This window comes from Pelobates fuscus, chromosome 6, assembly GCF_036172605.1.
Source record: "Pelobates fuscus isolate aPelFus1 chromosome 6, aPelFus1.pri, whole genome shotgun sequence".
Lineage (NCBI taxonomy): Eukaryota > Metazoa > Chordata > Amphibia > Anura > Pelobatidae > Pelobates > Pelobates fuscus.
The window spans coordinates 143,749,748-143,768,475 of NC_086322.1; the positions used below are offsets into that span (position 1 = coordinate 143,749,748).

The window sequence follows — 18,728 nt, forward strand, 5'->3', positions numbered from 1 at the left end:
GGGGCAATTCCTTCACAGAGAGGACTTTTTTACTTGCCTTTTTAAAGGGAAACTAAATGCTTAAAAAGTTACAATCCCTTTTGTCACTTACCTGATCCAGCACCGATGTTCCTTGGTGCTGGGTCAGTCTCCGCCGCCACTCCCTTATGGATGTCCTTGTGCAACACGTCATGGTGTCAATTAGCAGACCAAACGTCTGCTACGGTCCCGGAAGCGCCTCTAGTGACTCTCTTGTAGACAGCCTCTAGAGGTGGAGTTAGCCCTGCAAGGTAATTATTGCTGTTTATCAAAAAGATTAAGTGGTCTGGGTGCTTATAGTGTCCCTTTAATATGTAGATGTTAAACAGTATCTAAGAGTATTGACTCAAAGAAACACTATAGCAGGGCTCAACTAATCCCAGGTCGCCATGGCGACTAGAAATTTTGTCTTGGCAGCGTGGGAGGCGGTGCGCGAGGAAGCAGTAATCCTGCAGCTCCTCTCTGCTCCCTCGCGCTGTTTAGTGATGTCGGGAGCCAAAATAGACGTCACCCCGGCCCCAACATCACTTCAAGGAGCAGAGAGGAACTGCTGGTAGAGAAGTGAGCAGCCCCACTGGACCACAGGGAAAGATACTCAGCTCTCCCATAGGTAGCGTAGCTGGGTGGACATAAACAAATTAAAATTTTTATTTTCATTTATGTGAAAATGTCATGTCATGTGAATGTGTCTGCCTGTCTGTCTGAAAGTCAGTGTGTCTGTTTTATGTACCTGCCCACCTCCGATCGCACAGGAAAGGTGTTTTACTCACCTTTTTTCCCATGCCATGCTGGTTTCGCTGTGGCTGGTCCCACCTCCATGGCTCAGATTATCAATCTTTATGATCTCAGCTAAGTCAATGATTCCCATAGGAAAGCTTTAGGAGAAGATTGCGCATGTGCAGCAAAAGGCTGTGCTACGCCAATCAGAATCTCCTCATAGAGAGGCATTGAATCAATGCATCTTTATGGGGAACATTTAGCGCCTCAATGCAGAGCGTGGAGACGCTGAACATAGGTTCAATGTCTAGGAATCTCTTCTACTGGCAGTCTGAGTGACTGCCACTAGAGGTGTCCCAAGGCAGCAATGTAAACACTTTCTTTTCTCTGAAAAGCCTGCAGTGACATGCCTACACCAGAACTACTACATTAAGCTGCAGTGGTTCTGGTGACTATAGCATCTCTTGCATTTTTATCGTTCAAAATTAAACTTATTTTATTTATTTATTTTTATTTTAAATTAAAAGTCTCCTGACTTTTTTAGCTGGCTCCTAGATGCAAAACAAAGTTGTCAAGCCTTGCACTATAGCATTCGGAATACAAACCTGTATTCTTGGCACTATACGATCTATTTCGATTACTGCCCAACCCCCCATTTATAATGAAAAAATTAAGTTTAACTCCCCTATGAGCCAACGCTGTGCTGTCTGAATGCTATTGTCCGGCCTCCCTGGCTGAGAGGGAAGCCATATCACCATGCCCCCCTGCTACCCACTGTTTATTGAGGGGGAAAACAAATAATAGTTTCTGTACTTATTTGTCTTTGCCTTGGTCACTCCCCCCCCCCAATGCCCTGCCTCTTTACTGGCTGAGTTTAACAATCCTAATGATCTCAGCATACCCAGTGTTTTCCCATAGGGGTGCATGTGGGAGGCATTCGTGTGCACCTAATAGAGATGCATTGGGGAGCGTTTGGTGTCTCCATGAAGAGTCCCAGTGTCTGTCCAAGTGCTTGTTAACTAGCTTTGCTCTTAAAGAAACACTAGAGTGTAACACTATAGTGTCAGGAATACAAATAGGAATACTAACCAATTAGTCTCAGACAGTCCAATGCTTTTCACATAGGGAAGCATTGGGAGGCTAATGCATGCACACACCTCAAAATGCTGCATTGCGCCAATCGGCATTTCCTCATAGATACATTGAAACAATGCATCTCTTTGATGAACATTCAGTTGCAGAGCGTGAAGACTGAACGTCAGTGCATCATATTGTGCAGAAAAGTAATAAACTCAAAGCACACCTTGCAAAGAAAAGATTTAATTCAATAAACAAGATGCAATACACCCATAAATATGAAGTGTGTGTGTGTGTGTGTGTGTGTGTGTGTGTGTATATATATATATATATATATATATGTGTGTGTGTGTAATATGAAACCAATCCTGCAAATAGCCACATGTACCTAGACACTATAGTGCACACTGTTAATCCACAATATGTAAATACCTAGGGTATACTAAACCAGAGCTGGAGACTCACAAACACCCCAACATTTCGGTGTCTAGCCTTCCAAATGGGGGGATCTCATGTAACATATTGTGAAGCACCTCTTGTGGTCGTCTGAGTGACAGCCACTACATGTGTCCCTAGGCAGCAATGTAAACACTGCCCTTTTCTCTTAAAAGGCAGTGTGAACATTAAAATACCTGCAGGGACAGGCTATAGAAACCAGAACAACTACATTAAGCCTTAGTCGCTCTCGTGACTATACGGTTTCTTTATACAGCAATATAAACACTGCCATTTTTCATACTTGGTAGCGTCCACAATTCTAAGCCATCGTGGACAGGCTTTTTGCTGGTGCCTATAGAGTCCCTTCTAAGATTTTCACCTTTTCCTTATAACTACTGGGTGTTATTTTTTTTTTATTTTTTTCAGACCTGGGAAGATCCTAAGCACAAAGATGAAAGTACAAAGTGTTGTGGAGATAACGATCCAATCGATGTCTGTGAAATTGGCTCAAAGGTAACAACTTTACCTCTCAGTATGAGTTGCAAGAGGTCAAATTTAGTTTGCTGTATTTTTATTTTAAAATTTACCAGTTATCTAATTTAAGTCTGCAGCTTTTACAAAAAGACCTAAGAAGTTTTTTTTTCTTGTGTTGTAAAATGGTTTCTACTATTTTGAATACACTTATCCTGTTTTGTATAAAATAATTAGCTGTTTGCGGTGACATTCACTCTTAACTCCACAGCAGAAAGGACTCTGGTAAAACATTTTAAGGTCACCTGCATGCATATATTATGGTGAACTGGTTGTTATGTACAAGAACTTCTAAAATCTCCTTGGGTAAATGCGTACTGATCATGGATTTCAGTGTTCTCTTTTCATTGACACTCAAAATAGTGTATTCTAAACAATTGACTACCTTTTTAAAGGGACAATTTAGTCCCTGTAACTGCTTCTTCTCATTGAAAATAATAATATAATAATTGAAGTGCCTGGCGTCTCCTGACGGCATATTTTTATTCATTGCTAAATCATTTTAAATGTTTTAATGCTATACAAATCTTCCCAGCAGCTCAGCCCCTCTCTGCTACCGTATTCATGCCTTTACTGGCATGAGAGCTAGCATTTCTGGAATATCTACTCAAGAATACCTGTCCTACTTATTGTATTTATCTATTTCTTATTCTTCAACTGTTTTCCTATTCACCCCCTTTACAGTATTACTGTTTTTAATTGAAAACAATTGTACCTATTATGCTCAACTTTTGCTCTGCTAAAGGAACACTATAGTGTCAGGAATACAAACGCGTATTTCTGACACTATAGTTGTAAAACACCATTCAGGTCCTCAGCCTCTCTTCTTTGAAAAGGCAGTGTTTACATTAAAGTACCTGTATACACACACCAGAAATGCATTCGCCTGTAGTTATGGCGACTATAGTGTTCCTTTTATATGTTAATGTTTGTTATTGTTGGAGTCATTACCCTTACAGTCTTGTTAAAGGGACAATATAGGCACCCAGACAACTTCAGCTCATCTATATTAGCAAGAACAATTAATGTTCTCCCTTTTATTTTCTTACTCTCACTTCTCTAATTGCCAAAATCTCTCTATCCTTCTGCTGACAATATATCTCCTCTCTCTCTCTCTCTCTCTCTCTCTCTCTCTCTCTCTCTCTCTCTCTCTCTCTCAAAATGTCCTTACCGCCCACTAGTTTTCGCGCAAGTGCAGAATATTTTTTAGAAAGGATGTTTTAAAAATAAATAAATAAATGTACATACATTTATCTTTTTATTTCCACTTTATGCATGTTTATAATGTTTTTAACTTTATAAAGTTTAATGAGAACATAAAGTAAATTGAAATTACTTTTACTAGTGATACATGTGATCCTTGAGGTTGATGCTGAGAGACTAAATATTTGATATCTGGTTGGATTTTCGTAAGGAACAAACAAAGGTCTCCTCTTTCAGTGATATTCAGACGACTTCTCTGTTTGCTCAGAATATGATTTCTCATCTGTGCGTCAGCTCCCCTCCTCAATTCCCCTCCCCACCTTTTTTAACCTTTGTTATAGCAATGCCCAGCAGGAAGGCTGAGCTAGGTAGCCCACTTACTATTACTAGCCAACAACAATTCTCTCCTTTTCCTTTTTATTTTCCTTCTTTCTCCTATTCTACAAGTACTCTGCTCCTTCTTTCTCCTATTCTACAAGTACTCTGCTCCTTCTTTCTCCTATTCTACAAGTACTCTGCTCCTTCTCTCTCCTATTCTACAAGTACTCTGCTCCTTCTCTCTCCTATTTTACAAGTACTCTGCTCCTTCTTTCTCCTTTTTTTCATGCTTTTCTTTTACCTTCCTAAGGGCAATGTACAAAAGTAAGGCTGATGTGAGGTGGGTAGGGGGGCTGTATGGTGGGGTAGAGGGCTCTATAGTGGGTAGGGGGGCTGTCTGTAAGCTTCCATTTTAAAATATATTTGTACGTGTTTAAAAAGGAACAGTTTTAAAATCCCACCCAATACATTCCATAATATTTTGCTATATTGTACTGTTGGAACTCCCATTTTATGGACTTAAAAAAATAAAATAAAATTGCAATGTGTTACAAGAACTTGTGAAGTTCATTTACAGTTCATGGATAATAAAAATAAATCTATAAAAACACAGATGTTTGTTCCATCTTTGGTGCTGTCAATCTTTTCTTGTTTCTGTATACACTTCCTGTGTATAGGAATAGCAGCCTTCATTATGTTTCAAATGAGCCATCATCTAATTATCACTAATGTCTCAAAACTGTTATTGCATTCTATATGACTGTTTTTTGTGTGTATGTGTGTGTTTTGTGTGTGTATTATTATTATTGCCATTTATATAGCGCCAACAGATTCCGGGGCGCTTTATAATCTATGATAAATTGTGTGTGTATATAAAATAATTGATGATTTTAGTTTTAGTCAGCGGTTACTAACCTTTTTAATGTTTTGTATGAGCTTTTGCATCACACTGCTGAGTCTCTCTGGTTTGTGACTGTGTAGTTTGTTCGTTTAGAGACCAAATTAGTTTGTATCACCCAAAAAAAAAAATTATACACAAAATTAAAAAATAACTGCTTGCTAAAGGAACATTTAGACATTTTAGCAGGGCATTTTGTTTTTATTTTATATAGATCTTGGGGAATTCCAAAAACTGTGAGGTGTATTGACTTCAGTGACAATTGTTGGGAATTCAAATTGCAATTAAAATTTTAGAGAAAAATAGCTAATCTGGAAGCATTTTCAATTTACCTATTTATGTTTTAAATTTGAAATTTAATTAGAATTTCCAGCAATTCTCACTTTAGTATACAATCCTGTTAATGTCCTACTTCAGAGTAAGCCCTGGCATTTTAATAGTATACTGGATACCTACCATCAAAGTGAGTGCTGCACATAGCCTTTTAAATCACCAAGGCTGATTGTCCATAGAAAACGAGCAACCCAGCAGCAGTGGTAGGAGCTGGGGTGTGCCTGCTGCTCAGCATCGATCACATGGATGGGGAGGGACGGCATGCAAGAGTAGAACATGAGAGGGAGATCTCCTCCTAATGCTGCAATTAAACAGAGGGTGCTCTGTACTGCCTGAACTTGGAAATTGCTCTACTGACATATCTCTGGGTTTGGGCAGGGATAGGGTTAATGTTGGTTAAGGGTCAATTCTAATTGAACATTTTTATTCATACCTAATATTGTGTTAGATATGTTTTAAAGGATATGGGGGGAAATCCCTTTCTGCCTTTAAAAAGGGGTTAAATTCTTCAAGCGAATTTAGCATTTGCATATTCAAAAATAATAATGCCCTAGTTTACTGTAGGTTTTTGTTACAGGAAAGCCATGGTAACATTTACATTGTGACCTGACCTATTACATGTCTACTATAGGTTTGCTCAAGAGGAGAAGTTATTATTGTGAAACCCCTTGGAGTTTTGGGCTTAATAGATGAAGGAGAGATGGACTGGAAAATCATTGCAATTAATATTGATGACCCAGAAGCAGATAAATTCAATGGTAAGTTTTATAGTTCTGTTTATTGAAGCATTTTTTCCCCCCCTCTCCCTTTTGGAATACTGCTGAGCAAATATAACATAATCTAGAAGGCACAAGCCTGCTAAAAATGTTCAAATGCCTTGTATGAATGGTAGGCAATATTCATATAAATGAAACGGGACCACACCATAACCACAGACCACATTTAATTGCTTTTCAATGGGCTTGGCCGTCGTGTTTTATTCAAAGCTCAAGGGTCATACAACCATAACTTTGTAACCATAACCATATAACATGGTTCACTAACTTTTTTAACTTTATTAACAACCAAATAGCCAGTCAGTCATAACTAACCTGACCGCCTTTTATTTAAAACCATTTACCACCATATCCTTCCCCAGAACTTGACCCTGAGAATGACTTTTGCCCCACTGCCTCAACTGTGGTAAACCCTACCCCAGCTGAGGCCTTCCACAGCCTTCCATCATGTTTTGTAACTCCAATATTTGCCAAATAAACCAGAACCTTACTATATAGGTTTACATATATAAAATCATTAAACAATGCAGTAAGAAGAGATTTAACAAAATCTACACTACTCCCTATTCTATAGCTGAAGCTGGCCATCTTGCTCTCTGATCAAACAAAAACGGTTACAGTAAATAATTCCTTAATGATCCAATAATCAAACCGTGCAATAAACAGACTTAACTAAACCTACACTGTGACCACTATGTGAATGGTGAAACTCCTGTATCTGGCCATCTAGAACAATCCAACCTAATGACCCTAATTCCAAAATCTCAGATCAACTATACATCGCATTGATTGACGTTCAGGTTACTTACATCTGTATATTTTGGCTCTTGCTCTTTGCATGGCCCGCCAGACCCCTTGACTGACCTAGAATCCAAACATTTTTTATGGTACCTGCTAATAAAAGAATGACATGAGGAAGAGACAAAATTAAATCAAATCATCACACACGTATAACTGAAAACTAATCTGATTCCATCTCCCAATCTTCTTGATTGCATTCCACCAATCCAATATAGCCGAACTCGAGAAAATCGCATGTTCTTTACCATCACAACCAAGTATTCAAAGCGTAACTGTAATACCCGCAAGACTTTAAATGTTTTAATTGACAATCTTAATTATAAACAAGAGAAGAGGATAGTATCAGCAAGTGCGACAGCAAAATAAACTTGTACAGTTTCGACTGAACAAAACAAAATTCGCCCTCACTGGTGCGATACAAATGAATCCATTTACTCTTCCCATCTGAAATGTATTTATTTATTTTGCAAACAAATACCTACTTGAAAATTTATAGGGAAAATAATTAAAATCCTAAAACTGACGCCCTGACACTTGAAATCTACTAAACAAAACTAACTAATTCTCAATTTAGTAAAGAAAGGCTACTAAAAATAAAAATACTCTGAAATGAAAAATATAACATTCACAAAACTTCAGGTAATATGCTAACATGTAAGAGAGAAGACGCTTTACAGCCTTTACCTACAAAATAACCCCTTAACAACTGTTTAATTATAAACTCTTTCACCGTTATCTTTTTTTACCAACCATATAACATATGCTATCTGTACTATATAAAATGCTACCTGCACTAAGTGCCTGAAGATAACACTCTTAGATAGCATTATTTGAATATTAGTCAGGTATGAAAGCAACTTCGATATTACCACCAACTCTGTTAGCAAGGGTCAATTGATGGAAAATTAGCTTATCGTAAGGTGACACCTAACCATACCAAGTGTCCTATTCGAGTTCTATCATAAGAAAAGAGCAATTTTCTGCAATTATTTGGTACCAAATGTCTGAATGTGCTAAGCTAAAAACAAAAATAGAATTGGCTATCCTGTTCTCAACTAAGGAACATTCATTGCTTTCTGCCAACTATTAAGTTACCAGTATAAGAAAACTATTTTTTCTAACCAATGTGATCCTTGTCTGTAGATAGCACGGTCCTCTAGGGCAAAAACATGCACAGTCCTTTTATTTTCTTATAATCCCGGCAACTTTATTTGTAAATTTACACATCAGGCAGCAGCAAACGAAACATAAATGCAATGATGTAACACAAATCCCTATAACAAAAAGCCTAGCTCGTCTGAGCACTAACTCACATCAGATTCCCTATCTATCAGGGGTTAAACTATAACAAAATGTATTGGTTTCACCAACCTAGTGTCTTTGTCTGCTCTCAGCACTCCCAGTGCTCCAAGCCAGCCTTGACTGCTTCCTTCCGCACTCCTAGTGCTCCAAGCCAGCCTTGACTGCTTCCTTCCGCACTCCTAGTGCTCCAAGCCAGCCTTGACTGCTTCCTTCCGCACTCCTAGTGCTCCAAGCCAGCCTTGACTACTTCCTTGACTGCACTCCTAGTGCTCCAAGCCAGCCTTGACTGCTTCCTTCCGCACTCCTAGTGCTCCAAGCCAGCCTTGACTACTTCCTTGACTGCACTCCTAGTGCTCCAAGCCAGCCTTGACTGCTTCCTTCCGCACTCCTAGTGCTCCAAGCCAGCACTCCCAGTGCCTGGTCTCGTTGACTCTCTTACTGGAGAGAACACCCTCTCTCCTACCTGCTTCCTGAGAGGAAGCCAGCAATCCCCCTCTACCTGCCTAGCAGGGAGTGGTTTATTCCCACAGCTACAGCTGATTATCTGCAGCTGAGCAGTGGGTTGGAGACAGTCCAAAAAACCCTGGCCTGGATCTATGTCTCCCATGAAAACCACTAAACTGTGGAGTGGAGTGGAGCATTGGCCCACCCTTCTCTCCAAATGCTCCACCCCAGGGGCCCATAACTAAACATAGCTTGGTGTTGTACAAAACACAAACTACATATACTCCCCCTGGGGTTAAATGGCTTCTCTGCCTTCACTTTATCACACCAATTAATCACAAATAAACATTTTGAATGCACTAAACTGAAAACTTGTACCACTGCACTGTACATTGTCACAGTGGAATAATATCCTTTTATTTTGGCGCTATAATTCAAGATTAAAAACTGCTGACACCATTGTCAGCAATTCTAACATGGTCAGATTTTTCTAGGTAGCTCTTACAGCACATATACACTGTACAAAAACCCATCTTTGTTCCAAATATGTGAAAATCCAACTGCCCATGTTGCCTCCAGAAATAACTACAATGTTTCATTAACTTGAAAATCTGAATGCAACAAGGAGCAGCCATTGAAAACTTGCAAAATCTTTATCAAAACCTTTGATATAATTTTTTAAATTATACAGGCACGCTAACTATAATAAACTTTAACTCGCAAGTTGGAGTAAAAGTGGAATTAATAATAACATTAATAACTTAAAAACCAAGTGTAAAGTCAGAGTCCACACTCCTTGCTTTCGGCAATTCAATAATCTTTATTTATTTATTTGATTAGCCTCCTATTAATAAACAATACAAATACATTTGAAATAGGCTAGTATATGTTGCTACCAAAACTAGTCATTGATTGAATGGAAAGTAGACTTAATTAACAGAGTAAAACAGGCAAAGACATGTGATACAGTTACCACTCCATTGATCATCTGCTCAGAGTTAGAGAGAGGGTGTGCATAGTTGGTAGGGGGGGGGGGGGGGGGGTGAGGAGAGAGAGAGAGAGAGATATGAATTCAAAGAATGTGCTATTCACATGGTTTTTAACAGGTTAGCCTTTCCTTCTGCTGGACATACCTCCCTTAGTCAATCCCTTAGGATGTAACAGAACCAGAGTGCCTCCTGGGGGAAGGGGGATTGCACTGGAAGGGAATGGAGAAGGAGTTTATCAACAACCAAACTGGTTTTGCCTGGTGAAAGGCCATGTGCTTCACAGATGACTCCATTATTGCCTAAGGGTAGAATGGGACTTAAATCCCTGAATTAGAATTAGAATTAGAACACAAAAACACTTCATTGGCATACAGTTAGGCTGTTAATTAGTGTCCCCCCCCCACTTATTACACTAACAAAATGCAGTTTTATCTTTGCACATGTCAAAAACACACTTCCACCCTAAACTCTTCTTACAGGCGAACTCAGACCTGTAAATGCTTACAAACTATGATTGAACTGTATGAACAATCAGCGCTTACTATTTTATTCATCTATATACATACACATTTGTGTATATGTGTGTGTGTGTATATATATATATATATATATTCTCACATACATATACACACAAGAAATCTATTTATCCTTAAGTTTGGAAATCTTCTCCTTGGCAATCTACATGCCAAAGAACTGAATTAACCGTTTATTCCAAAATTCTGTTCATGTTACTGGACCAACTTACTATATATTATAAACCCAGTGACTTGAATCCTTCTGAATGCATAGACTAGATATGCAACTAATGTCCACCTCAGCCATCATTGCTTACCTACCTAGCTAAAATGTATCCATTAAACACTGACAAAGTGTTCCTATCCTCATTTAACTGAGTGCCAGCCAAGTAAGACAAATGATAAATATGCCTTAATTACCCATGATCCTTTTGGGAATTAAATCCAGTGGAGACAAACCAAATTAGCAAAAGGATGGCAATCAAGAAAACATTATTATTTTATTTTTTATTTTTTATTATGTCATGATTTGTATAGCGCCAACAAATTCCGCAACGCTTTACAGTGGGTGGATGAACAAACATGTAGTTGTAACCAACTAAGTTGGACACACAGGAACAGAGAGGTTAAGGGCCCTGCTCAATGAGCTTACGTACTAGAGGGAGTGGGGTAAAGTGACACAAAAGGTAAGGATAGCATTAGACTAATGACAGTTGCAAGAGAGGAATCAGTCGGGAGCTATTAAGAGTTTAATTGATACGCTTTTATGAAGAAGAGGGTTTTAATGATTTTTGAAGGAGTGGAGACTGCGTGAGCATCTAACGGAGGAGGGAAGTGAGTTCCACAGGAACGGTTCAGCCCTCGAGGTCTCGAAGGCGAGCATCAGAGGTGGGAGTACGGACAGAAGATAGACGTAAGTCTTCAGCAGAGCGTAAGGGCCTAGATTATTATGATGATGATTATTATTATTATTATTATTATTATTTATAAAATATTTTACCAGGAAAGATACATTGAGATTTCTCTCGTTTTCAAGTATGTCCTGGGATGGGACATACATGTGTATTAGGGAGGATAGATAGGTGGGAGCAGCATTATGTAGATAGCATTATTTGAAAGCAAGAAGCAGAATTTTAAATTGAGCCCTATATCTATATATTTTTTTTTTTTTTTGCTAAAGCTTACTAAACCTTTCTACTTCAGGAAATTTCTATTCATACTCACCCTCTGAAGTACATGCTCTGCCTTGCACCTACATTTTTTTTTTTTTTTTTTAATGCCTTGCATATCATCCAGATGCCAGTCATTCCCATCATCCGATTTGTCTATTATCCAAAGGATTTCTTCAGCTCTCTGTAATAGCTAAAACTTGTTTGAGACTGTAACACAAAATTTAATGTTTTGTGTAACGTGTTATTTTTATTTATTTTTTATAATATATAGATAGATTATAAAAAATAAGTGTGTGTGTGTAATATATATATAATGGTAAAGATGAGGGCACTCAATGGATTTCCAAACAAAATATTGTATTAGAATATTGCCAATATGGATCAACGTTTCGACCAAACCGGTCTTTATCAATACAATATTTTGTTTGGAAATCTATTGAGTGCCCTCATCTTTACCATATTTTACATATTCAGCGCAGAGCAGCACCTTGGTGTAAGTTTTCTTGTTTATTTTGGAGGATTGAGTGCCAGACTTACTGTTTTATATTATGTGTATATATTAATACAAAAATACACCTAGTATGATGATATGTATTAGATGGATATATTTTAATTTATTATATTTTTATTTATTTGTAACTTTTTTTATTTATTTTTTAACCTTTTTCACCTGTCAGTTCAGGCAGTCCCTCTGCTGGCAGCACTATGGTGGACACCTGCCTGAAGGCTTCCGATGCTCTGTCTCACTGCCAGCTCCATGTGGAGCAACCCGGAAATGATCGCTCTAGAGGGAGCTATCACCCGGTGGTTTCCAGTGGCCCCCGGCAGTGAGGGGCTATTGCAGCGATGCCTCAAAATTGAATTATCGCTGCAATACCATTAGAGCTGCTGGAAGCGATCCTGATCGCTTCCAGAGCTCTAATTACCCCAGGACATATCAGGTACGTCCGCAGTCATTAAGGACCGTTTTTGTCGGACATGCCTGATACGTCTGAGGTCCTTAAGGGGTTAAACAGGCTCTCCACCAGTGATTCAAGTCTTTAAACGGACACTCCACTGCTGTCTGCTCTTCACACACAAAGCTTTTTAGCAATCTAAAGTTGCTATGGGGACTGGAGTGACCCTTTAACATTAAATCTTCTGAAGCCATGAAGTTTCCGAGAGTCCGTCCACAACGTTCACTCTGACAGGATTAAACTTGTGCTGCTTCTTTTTATAGTGTTCCAGTTTCCCGCTCTTTTTCTGCATGCAACTTTCAACCAATTCCATGCCCGTTCCAGCCCCCAGAAACGGCTGTGTCATCAATTCTGCCCAGATACCTGTCTAACTGACCAACTACCACAAGATGTAAAATTCCCCACATTCAAATCCGAGACAAAAGAGATTCACTTCCTCATTGCCACCATACATATATGCCACAGTACTTAGTGCCTGTGGCTTTTTTATGGCTTGTAAGGAGTGTTTATGGTACTGCACCTTTTAGAGAATGTAGGTCAACAGGATATATTGGCTCCAATTACGTAATGTGCAATGATATTACTTCTGTTATATTTTAAGTGATTATTCATATAGTTCTTATTTTACTGTGGGGGAATGGAAATGAATTCATGCCATTTTGAAAATATGTCTTGTGGGGCTTTTATGCATTGCACTATTGCGCACATGCATTGATTCAAGACCAAAGATTAAACATTTTTATTTGCCATCCACAAACTGTGCAGTTAATAAAGGAACATTCCAAGTACAACTAGTCAATTTGTTTTCTAATATGACGCTTTTGCAGACATTGAAGATGTGAGAAAACACAAACCTGGCTATCTTGAGGCTACTGTTGACTGGCTCAAGTCATATAAAGTCCCTGATGGGAAGCCGGAAAATCAGTTTGGCTTTAATAGCGAGTTTAAAAACAAGGTACATTTCTTAATCTGTAGGATTTGGTTGGACAAACTAAAAATGATTTTTTTTTTTTTCACAAAAGATATTGCAGTTTGCTTGAATGCTAGAAGTGCAGAGAAGTGACCATTCTTTTTACTTTCAGTCAGGTAGAGGTATTGCAGCCTTTATTTGGGTGAATAGGGAAGCGGTGATAAGAGGGGGTGGGGGGTTGTTTTTTGTTTTTTAAAACCCTCTGCTTCACTTTTTGCAACCCATAATGCTTCACGCACTCGTTTGTCCAGTTGAGCAGCTAGCATAAATTCTGTAGACGTTCTTTTAGAAGTGCAACTTGCTGCATGTGCTGTGTATTTTACACTGCAACAGTTAACTAAATTAGATCATTTTGGTTATGCTAAAAGTGAGGAAGTGCCAGTTCCTCTTTGAGATAATTTCTGTATCTTTCTATTACATGTGACAAAGTTAACTCGCTGAAAACATTGCAGTCATTGCTGGGATATTATTTAATACAGTCTTATTAGGGATTTTCACACTGGCCTCTGGGCATACATTTAGAATTTGTGTTGTTGGCTCAGCATTTTATGGATAATATAAATATATATTTAGTTAGTTAAATTATATAAATTCTGTTCTGATTATCCCTACCTTCAAAGTTGCCATGTTAAAATTTTAGATGGCCTGTCACATGCTTTCCTTTTTTATTTTTATTTAATTTTTTGTATATAGGATTTTGCTATTGAAGTTATAAAGAAAACGCACAGTTACTGGATAGATCTAGTTAATAAGTCAGACAAGACCGATATAGACTGGTAAGTTATATTGTTTTATTTGGGAAGATATAATCTTTTTTTCATGTTTCAAAATGCCACATACATACATGTCAGAGTAATGAACTGAATTCTGACACTTTGATCTTTCTGTCTGCAATCTCTTTGCAGGATTTAAAATTTTCAAAACCTTCAAACCTTATATGTATCATTCATGGTAGGGTCTATGCAGTTTTATATTCTTAAATAATTATTTGGATTACCATATAACCATTGTTTTATGCGTTCAAAATATAAATTTGCTTGTTTATAATTCAGTGGTAAGCCCCTCCTCCCCACCCCCAATCTTGAATATGTGAAAAGGTTGAAAAAAATGCTGCTGAGGTGAGCTACAAAATTAATAATGTGGGATGGAAACATTAAGAAGCAAGGCTAGAAAAACTGCAGCATTGTGGGTTGTATTTCCTTTTTTTTTTTTTTTTTGTCATCTGAGATGATCTGATGGTTCTTTACAAATATACATGCGTTAGTGCAAATGACCATCTGGTAAGCTGTTTATTAGTAGGATTATATATGCACAGCAGGTGAGGTCATCCATTAAGACTGGAAGAAAGGAGTTTTTGCTTGCAGCAGAGAAAAGGTTATTTACAATAAAAACCATGCAGATGTGGTGGTCTCTACCCAAAGAGGTTGTCTTATCGAATTGTGTAGATATTTGAAGGGGGGGGGTGGGGAGGGAGGGGAAAGTCCCCACTAGATCCCAAGTTTAGGACCTGCACACCAAGGGACTTAAAAGCCATGTTTTGGCACAGTGCTGCTAAAAGGTTGCCTAGCCCTGGTCCAAGGATATTGTACTGCTTAGGCATTGGGATCTGTGTGGTGTTTTTCTTTGGACTGACTTTAGTAGGGGGCATGCTCATAAAAATTATATAGGTTCCCTCTGTAATAGCTAAAACTTGTTTGAGACTATAACAAAATTAATGTTTTGTGTAATGTAAAGCTTTTATTTGAAGCCTTTTTTTTATCTTTTATTTATTTATTTATTTATTTTTTTTTTTAGTAAAAGTGTAACCGTTATTGACAGTCCCTTTTGCTGTAGTAAAGAGGAAGCAGAGTCGATTGTCAAGTCTGTAAGTACTCTGGAGAATTGTTATACATTTTTGTTCCTAAAGGAAATCCCAGGAGTCTTGTGCCTCAATTGGGATAATTTCTGGTCTGTCCGTGAATGCTTTACAAAATTTGAAGGCAAAGTATTGCCCAGAAAACATGGTCATGTACAATTATTATTAGTATTATTAATAATAATTTTATTCATATAGTGCCAATATAATATAAAAAAGATAGAGGTGAAAAAGGCTCTGCTCAAACTAGCTTACAATCTATTGCAATCTTTGAGGTACACAGATGTATATTGTTGGGTATCTTTTTCCCTTGAACACTGAAAAGGGTAATTAAAGAAACACTCCACAATATTGTTTTGTTGGAATTTTTTTTAAGTCTATTTAAATTATTAAGCTTCATCCCCACATTACCCTAAAAAGTGGTTAATTTAATTCTAGTCCATCAGCTAAATGGTTCCTCGTTGTAGCTTGGTTTCTCCTATAGTAGATCATCCGTAAGGATATATTTTCCAGTACAAGCCAATGTACAAGTACAATGATTTTTATAGAGAAGCATTGAGATGCAGGGAGAATGCATTACAATTGATGCACTACGCCTGCAATGCTTCTTATATGAGAAGCCTTCACAACCACTTTGTGCTGGGGCACAAGGCAGTGGTGAAGAGGGCTTTCTCAGCTGTCAACCACATAGGGGTATTTTTATAAACCCTACAAACTCCCCTATGAGTTCATAAGAGTACCCCTTTCTATCTCATTCGAAATTTTCCCTCTTGGAAATATAAATTATTCGTGTAGGAGTCTCCTACAAGGATTGGGAGGTACTAGGGACTTGAAATGAATAGGGTAGCTGTTTTTTTTTTTTTTTTTTTTTTTTTTTTTTTTTTATGGATTTGGGCAGATGACTACTACAGCCTTTGCTGCTGCCTGGGACTAGTGGGAATTTGAGTGCAGTGCTTTTATTTCTGTGTTTTGAAACCAGAAATTGGCTAGGTTTTTTTTTCACTTTTTCTTATTGCTAGATCTGTTAAACCATAAATATTCTATTCATTCAAATAGCAATCTATAAATTTAATTTGTGTAAAAGGACTCTTTCATGCAAACATGCAAGTTCCATTTGAATATTCAGTCGTGCTGCATGTAATAGAGAGGTCGTTACCATCTTTTCAATCTCTAATCCATTCATTGCTCATTAATCTGGTGTGTTGTACTGTGCCATATCATTTCAATGCTGATGAATCGAAAATAATTGGATATTAAAGAATTGTTGCCCCAACCACCTCACCAAGTGTTAATAGAGAAGGTATTTCTAAATTGCGCTGTGATTAAATGCATCACCCTACTATCCAAACCCTAATGTATCTGTGTTCCCATTGCAGGCACCATCAACTGGAAATCAAAGTCCAATTCCCTCAGAAGGTAACCTATCAATAGTACATGGCTAAAACTTCAATTTTTAGGGAGAGCTAATGTAATTTTGAACACCAGTCTCTTTTCATTTATTTTCTATAATTTTTTTTTGTAAGAACTCCAAATGTTTAGTGTGTCTAAGCTTATAACAACGCATTTATTCTTCCATTGTACTTTTAAACTAAAATATGTTTAAAGACTGATCACTGTGGGGAAAAAATACCTTGGGCATGTTTATAAACCACATTTAAAGGGACACTACAGTCAGCAAAACAACTACAACTTTATGTAGTTGTTCTAGTAAGTTTAGCATGTCCCTGCAGACTTTTTGCTGTAAACACTGCATTTTAAGAGAAAAGGTAGTGTTTACATTGCTGCCTAGGGACACCTTCAGTGGCAGTCACTCAGATGGCCACTAGAGGTGCTTCCTGAGTTGTGCAGCACTGACCTTCAGCTGATTGGCAAGGGCGGCGTTTGGCTCTGTCCCCGGCCAGGCCTCGTTATCTGAGATCATCAGAATTGAAATGGCTTCCATGTGGCTTTCCTGTGGGAAAGCACTGAATTGGCTGTGATGATCCATTCTGATGTCAGCCAAGGAAGTGGATTAGGGGCTGGGTCAGCACCGACAGACCCGTGCGGCACTGGGATAAAGGTAAGTAAAATATATTTTTTTAATTTTTATTTTTTCATCTCCATGGATAATCAGTCCTCAGCAGAACAAGAACCTCAATAGAATGAAATGAGATACAAATGGTGCAGGAAGCCAAATAAATAAAATCAACAGCATATTTCTTATAAATTAAAAAAAACCTTTAAGAGAAGCATGTATTCAACTTCACCAGTGATGAGGTAACCAATGCTCCACGCCCAACATGTTTCATCAATCCAGATGACTTCCTCTGAGGTTATTTGAATAAAGAAAATGAAGTCCTCCTTCAGTTTTATGGTATAAAGTTCCTTTCGGCAGTCCCGCTTTTTTAATTTCCCTCCCATAGTGTAGTGCCCTCCCTTTGATTGTCCATCCAGTTGTGCATTTCTGGGTGATGTATGCATTTCATATCGTCGACTGGATACGTCACCCAGAAATGCTGCAATTGGATTGAAGTGTCCCCAATCAGAGCAAAATAAAATAGACCAGAGGAGGAGCGGAAGACAGCCCGGTGGTGGGTTTTTGCAAGAAGAGTAACGCCCACAAAGCTTGGCTATGGTAATGCAGAAATTGAGGGAAGGTGAGTAAATCTCTATATTATATATTAAATACATCATGCATCTTTGTAATATGATGTATGCAGTGAATATGTGTAAGATATTTTTTCCCATACAGGTTCACCTTAATGTAAAACCAATTTCTTGATGGGCTTTAACTGATGAAATACATCCAAAATGATCAATTATATATTTTTTTCATTCTTTTTTTTTTTTTTTCATATAGAACATTCTAATTAACTTTTTTTTCTCTTTCTTATTTTAGTTGATGTGTGGCACTTCCTTAAATCATGAACCATTGATGTAGTAATCTTGTCTACAAGATGCCATTCATTTATTTTAGTTTAAATCTATATATTTTTTTTTTTCGTTTCATTTGACATTGTGTAAATAAACACTTTCATTATGACCTTGTTTTAAATGGCACAATTAAATGCTTGTACCAAGTGCTTTTTTTTAAATCTATTTATTTATTAAATACCAAAATAATTTTGGACCTATACTTTACCAGGACACTTTATTTATATTTCACAAAACTTTATAATTTTTGAAATGGTTTGTTTTTAATAGATATATAATCTTAAGTGTACAGAAGTACAGATTGATACACAGTGGAGGTTTGGGAAGAAGAGGAAGGAGGAAAATTTGCCTCAGAATGCAAATACTTATTCTGCTAATAAACACAGTGTGGGAAGTACTGGGGTGTCTATTTGCACAGTACTGCAGGAATTGTGCAAGGACATAACCGTTTGGGTCCAAGACTTGCCAGCTGTCCTCCGTGACTGAGCTCCCTGTACCCGGG

At 37.8% G+C, this 18,728-nt stretch overlaps 1 protein-coding gene across 1 annotated transcript in view; it reads left to right on the plus strand.

The window, feature by feature from the left end:
* PPA2 (inorganic pyrophosphatase 2) overlaps positions 1–18,372 on the plus strand; it is a 38,484-nt gene extending 20,112 nt beyond the window's left edge. The window contains exons 6-12 of the mRNA XM_063458390.1: positions 2,677–2,763; positions 6,165–6,291; positions 13,316–13,443; positions 14,152–14,234; positions 15,253–15,322; positions 16,690–16,729; positions 18,192–18,372. Coding sequence (XP_063314460.1) covers positions 2,677–2,763; positions 6,165–6,291; positions 13,316–13,443; positions 14,152–14,234; positions 15,253–15,322; positions 16,690–16,729; positions 18,192–18,220 — 564 coding nt within the window. The 3' untranslated portion in view covers positions 18,221–18,372. The remainder of the gene's footprint in view (positions 1–2,676; positions 2,764–6,164; positions 6,292–13,315; positions 13,444–14,151; positions 14,235–15,252; positions 15,323–16,689; positions 16,730–18,191) is intronic.
* The last annotated feature ends 356 nt before the right edge of the window (positions 18,373–18,728 follow it).